The sequence below is a fragment of the Glycine soja genome, chromosome 10 (assembly GCF_004193775.1).
Source record: "Glycine soja cultivar W05 chromosome 10, ASM419377v2, whole genome shotgun sequence".
NCBI lineage: Eukaryota > Viridiplantae > Streptophyta > Magnoliopsida > Fabales > Fabaceae > Glycine > Glycine soja.
In genome coordinates, this window is record NC_041011.1 from 37,041,791 (window position 1) to 37,047,703 (window position 5,913).

The window sequence follows — 5,913 nt, forward strand, 5'->3', positions numbered from 1 at the left end:
GGCCTTCTTCAGTTCATGACACTTAATACATGAATGATGCATCTATCAGTATCCAGTTGTATACCTATACATCGATTTATTTTGTGTCGAGTCTTTAATAATAATAATTTTATTTTTTTATTCTAGATACTTAATTTTAATTGTAAATTAATAAATTTTATTTTTGTTCTTTAATAAATATTTTTATTTGATACTGAGAATAAAACAAAAAGGTGACTTTTGCACTCACTTTTAGGGTTTTCTCTGCCCTATCTGGTTTCTCATTCGTTTTCGGTTATCCATTTTTTCAATTCTTGTCGATTTTTGTTTTGGTTTTTTGCTCGCTGATGTTTTCACAAAATCGGTTTCCACTGATTTCGCATTCTTCACTCTTCCATGTCTAAAATCTCCGAAATGGACGTTGCTTTCAAAGACGCAAACGCCAAATCCCCTCTCTGGGAACAAGTCTCAAGGTCAGTTCCTTCTTTTGTTTCCCCTCTTTTCAACTAAAACCCCCTTCTATCATTCGAGTTTTAATTTATTTTTATTGAATTGAACCGACCACCACCTCATTGTTGTATCCTATATTAATCAATTTATTTAATATCTTAAAATGTTGACCTTTGACAATACGTAAATATATGCCCAAGTATTCCTTGATGCAACAGAATACCAATAACTAGAAAATGTGCAAATAGAACATAGCAATTGAGAAAATATTCTTAATTTGGCCTAATTAAAGTATATTTTGGAATGTGAATGCAGATTCAAACTTTTGCATCAAGAAGATATAGAGTTTCAAAGATTTGGTATGCGTAACAATGTTGATCAGCTTTGTGTTTTTGAGGTATTGTTTCTATTTTTCTAATTTGTTTCCCTCCTATGTTTTGCACATGGAAATCAAATATGCAGTGGTTTCCTTGAGGAATCTTTCTAGCAGATATGCAAAGCAATTGGAATGTCTAACTTCTTTGATAAGGCTGTTTCTTTTTCTGTTTATTCGTATCCTTATTACAGAGGACGTCTTATTCTTTTATATGCAGTGTGGAATCCCAGGAAGTGCTTGATGCTGAACTCTCAGCTTGAGTTTCACAGTTGATAAATGTAACTGACAGTTGAATACAGTCAGGTATACTGTTACAACATTAGTTTTTACTATGCCTTGGGATTTGAATTATCTGTTTCCCTTTTTTTATATTCTTACTATTTCTTATCTAAATTGAAATCTGTTTAGAGTACTTGATTCACTATTTCTATTCTATCCGGAAATGATGAGTCTCTTTCTCTGTTTTCAGTTGTCTTTGTATACATGGATATTGATATTTCCAGTCATCTTGGAATGTGGAGTGCAAGTATTATGTATTAACTAATTTAATGTAAAATTGCTCTGGTGTGATCAATGATGATAAATTGGTTCCTGGTGAATTCTGATTTTTGAGTCTCATTGTTCTTTTCTCCACCCTTACAATGTAATTGTGATGATTTTTGAGCTTATGCAATCATTAAAGAAATTGATGTTATTATTCAGGAAAGGAGATGTTCCCTTGCAACAGATCTCAGCTTGTTTACTTACGAATAAAGTAATTCTTCTGACTCAACGCCATTCTGTTTATCTAATTTTATTTTATTTTTCCTAGTTTTTCTTGATTTTTCTGTTAAGTGACTATGACTTTGTCCTGTGAATTGAATAGAATATAACTCTTCTCATTTTGGTGTCAAAATTAAGCTAATAAACAATAATAAGATAAGAAAAAAAGTGTTACCAACAGATGTTCAAACAAATACTTTCATGCTGCATTCTAAGAAAGTATGTTCACCATGTTTTTCAGGAAGCAAATAGTGAAATTTAATCTTCCATATTTTGTAACTTAGTTTTGGACTGACTAATTTCTTTAGAACAACCATAGATTCAAAAATCAGCATATTAGATCGTTGTCTTACAGCCTGTTTGGTTGTGTTGATTTTTCTGGCTTCTTTCATTGTATTGTTGTTTTACTTGCTTGTCCTCTTTCTTTTCTCTTTTACTTTTCTTCAATATAGTCTCTTATAAGAATTTATAGGCGGTAATTGTGTAATTCTTTGTTTCTTACCTCATCACAGGGATGGTACTGTGCCTGTCTGATTTTTTTCAGAAGTACCTCCTGAAGAAACTTAATATTGCCAGTGGAGCAGAGGTGAGTAAATTATAATTACTACCTTCTAAGAAATAAGAATGGTGTTCTCTCTCTTGCTTTATGTTTTCTTGTTTTCTCTTACTTTGGTTTAAGGGTGTAAATTGTAGTAAGAATTTGACAACACATTTTCGTTCCAAATCAAAAATAATAATTCAAGTTATTGGCTGGTACATTCCTGGTGCTATAGATTGATACTGTTTTGTAATTTGCGCAGGTGGAAATAATGTGTCGAGGTCAGCCAGTGCTCCCATCTGTACAACTGCATAATTTAGTAGATTTATGAATTAAAGTGTAGTTTTTTCCTTTGTTTTTTTAATGCAGTTTTTTTCTTACTTTTTAATGCAGGTTTTGTCTTTATTTTGTGGTGTTCATGATTACTTTATTTGTTTCTTATGGTTGATTATTGGCTATTTAAGAGATCTAGAGGTTGATATGGAAAAAAATTAACAGAAAAATTAAATGATATTTTTAATTTTTTTTTAAAAAAAAGACATTCTAAGGCAAATATCTAAAAAATCATCTTAGAAAGTTTACATACTAAGATGGTTTATTCCTCAATTTTTAATTTTTTTAAAAGAATATTTTAAGATGGTTATTTAAAAAAATGTCTTAATATGAATTGAACTCATAACTCTTTATTCATAGACAATGCAATAAATCATTAATACACTAATTTTTAATATGCAATATGATATCTTGATGGGCGCTAGATCACAGTATTTAGTATTTGTTACTTTGCAGAAATCAAGATTTTTTAATGGAAGTTGGATGCATGAATTTCGAGTTATATATAGAGTTTGTCAAAACAGGAAAAGCTAAATTCAGAAATTACTATATTAGAAGCAGATCACATACACTATTTTCAAGTTATTGCAGATCCTAATTGAAAGTTTATATGTAAACTGATTGCACGAAATATATCATATTAACATTTCAACCAAAATGCACGAAAAGTGTCGTAATTTTTCTATCCAATATTATTTCTTTCTGTTTGGCAAACACAAAATGGACATCCATTTACGCAAGTACATGCTGCTGCTATATATAATGGAATATGAGATTTGAAAACCCGAAAGATAAATGCTTTTTTTTGACAAAGTTATCAAATCAGTATTAAGCGCATTAGTTTTCTGGTATTTCTTTGAAAACTTTTTGAAAATATAAAGAATTTATATATATGTGATATAAATTAGCTCCTAATTTGTTATATTCTCTGTTTAGAATGTTGTTGTAAGTCCTATGGATTGACCTATGTTTGGATGAAAATAAGTGAAATAATAAAAAATAAAATGTCGAATTAAAAGACATAATTAAATATTCATAATTTCCACTTATCAAATATTCCTGGTATTAATTTGTCATGTAATGCAGATAAGTAAACTCTGTACATAAGATGAAAAAAATATAAATGGAAGTAAAGTTCTCCTAAAGAATTATAATTTTTTCGTCCATTACATACACATACGTATATCTTAAGGGACAAAAGACCTATCAACCATGTGAGAACAAATTAAATCATTCCTTCCATTAGCTAACAAACTATCAAGATAAATATCTCCTTAACTTCAAGTCAAAATGAGTTAACAACAAAATAACCTATAAGTAGGGCTTGAAACTGAAAACCATATATATAAAAGTCTGCAAGACAAATTAACTGTGAACACATATGATATTAAGAAGAAAAAAGATAAAAGAAGCATAATAACATGTACTAACTCCAAGCAGGATATGGTAACTTGTACTTTTACTAGGAAGAGGAGATTACAAGATACACACTAAGAAATCAAATCACGTTCCATGTATTCTGCATCTTCGATTGCTTGCATGGGAAGTGGTAACAAACTCTCTCTATACGTAACAAAATCCCAATACCGATAAACAAGGCTGCCCATCCCTCCATGTACACGATGTTCAAGCAGCTCCCCTTTGTCATTAAATCTCACCAATGTTTGGTCGTCGTCCACTAACCAAATTTCATCATTTCTGGTGAAGCGTATTGGAAAAAAAATGGAGGAAAAATCATAGTAATCACGAGACAGAACAAATGATGACTTGGTCCAGGATGACTGCACTTTGTATTCCTTTAGTGTCCACATATCAATCTCAAGCATGGTTGGCAACCGATGTGTGGAAAAAATGCACAAACATCCTCTCGTGACACTTAAAGAATATAGTCTATCTGGAGCATCCTCTGGCAGCACAATATCTGATAAACTCCTTTCCGTTACATCATAGGCAATAATAACGTTAGGTTTATCATAGTAACCACCACCAACCAACCAATGAAGAGCTCCATTAATAAAACACCCGTGGGGGGATGACATCCCCAAAGCATATTGAACAGTACTTTTAGTGCAGCTCCATGCATTGGTTCTCCAAGAGAAACAATGGATCATCGTGTAGCTCAATAATGTTATGTTCACTATCACGTAGTCATCAGTTGATGAGTCATACCCAATGCCACATAGACATGGATACGTCGGCATATCTTTAATTCGTTTAAAGAGACCAGTTGACGGATTCCAAATGGCAAAAGTAGGCAAACCAAGGAGGAGCCTATATCTTAAGAGTAAAAATCCTCTGCAAGAACCCACATCAACAAAAAATTCCCAGGATCCAAATTCATGAAACAATGAAGGAGGTGGAATATTGAAAACCACATTCGGAGTATGATCGTGAAGTGGTGCCTCTATGTCCACGGAATTAAATTGAGCAGTATTCTGAGAGAATCTCAGAAGCAGTCGGCGTGTGGGTGCAGCCGCTAAGTCAAAATGGGATTTGGTAAATTGAGGATCGGAAATTAGAAAAAGCCATGACTTGCGCACACACTTGAAACGCAATAGAGTTCTTACCGGCAATCTTAACAGAATTTCTACTATCAGTTCGTCAGGGAGAGTGGTCTTCATCTTCATCTTCTTTACCAATCACTCAACAATGGAATGCATACACAGGAAAAAAGAAAATAGAAGTACACCGCATTTTTTGGTGAATGAACGGGGTGGGAGGTGATGAATGAATGCGTTATGCTTGTATACCACATATATACAACCGATCGAGGTAATTTCTATCATTTTCAAATACTATTTTTAAATTTATTTTAAATCTTAATTTTATTTAAATTTCAAATCTTAATTATTATAATCTAAACCAATCCCAACAAAATTTATTGTAATCTTAATAGGACGTGTCAAACTTTGAGATTGAATTCAAATTAAAATAAGTCAGCCTTACAATAATCTCTATATTTTTTTATCCAAAATTGTTTTTTTACCACCCAAGTATTCAACTTCTAAGCTTTCTACCAACGTTGATGTTCATGGCAAAAAACTAAAGAACAAAAGTTACAAAACAAAATCACATAGTTTTGCTACCAATGTGACGGTAAAGTATGTAAAAATAGAAAACTTAAATGGTAAAATTGGTGAAATATTAAAAGTTGAGTGATAAATATCACAACAAAATTATTGGTTAAATCTGCAAAAAAAAATAAATTAAAGTTGAGTGATAAATATCACAAAAAAATGATAAAATTCACAAAACAATGAAAGTTAAGTAGTAAAATTTGCAATTAAACCAATTTGATAACTTCTAATATTTTATAAAATGTTACTTGAAAATAGTATTTTTTAAAATATTGACTTTTAGTTTTATTATCTTTTTAAAAAAATATAAGAAGCTATCAGAAAAGTTATTTTTATCGAACAATCAAACAAATCTTTTAGCTCATAATTAAAAAAACTAAAATCTAACTGGAATATTT

General features: G+C 31.1%; 1 protein-coding gene and 1 long non-coding RNA gene across 4 annotated transcripts; one reads left to right on the top strand and one right to left on the bottom strand.

Annotated features, from left to right (window-relative positions):
- Positions 1-212: 212 nt before the first annotated feature.
- LOC114370788 lies at positions 213-2,568 on the top strand. 3 transcript variants are annotated; one of them, XR_003657927.1, is made up of 7 exons: positions 214-452; positions 745-826; positions 1,023-1,108; positions 1,275-1,399; positions 1,508-1,559; positions 2,080-2,153; positions 2,368-2,522. It is a non-coding gene; the product is annotated as an uncharacterized LOC114370788 (long non-coding RNA). The 3 variants fall into 3 exon arrangements; XR_003657926.1 differs by having other exon boundaries at positions 213-452; positions 1,275-1,559; positions 2,368-2,568; XR_003657925.1 differs by lacking the exon at positions 1,275-1,399 and having other exon boundaries at positions 219-452.
- Positions 2,569-3,928: 1,360 nt separating this feature from the next.
- On the bottom strand, positions 3,929-5,065 carry LOC114371721 (F-box/kelch-repeat protein At3g06240-like). The gene has a single exon (XM_028329076.1). It carries the CDS (start codon positions 5,063-5,065, stop codon positions 3,929-3,931), a length of 1,137 nt encoding a protein of 378 aa, XP_028184877.1.
- Between the last annotated feature and the right edge of the window lie 848 nt (positions 5,066-5,913).

Coding starts and splice junctions, on each gene's coding strand:
- LOC114371721 (XM_028329076.1), bottom strand. CDS start 5,065: ATGAAGATGAAGACCACTCTCCCTGACGAACTGATAGTAGAAATTCTG.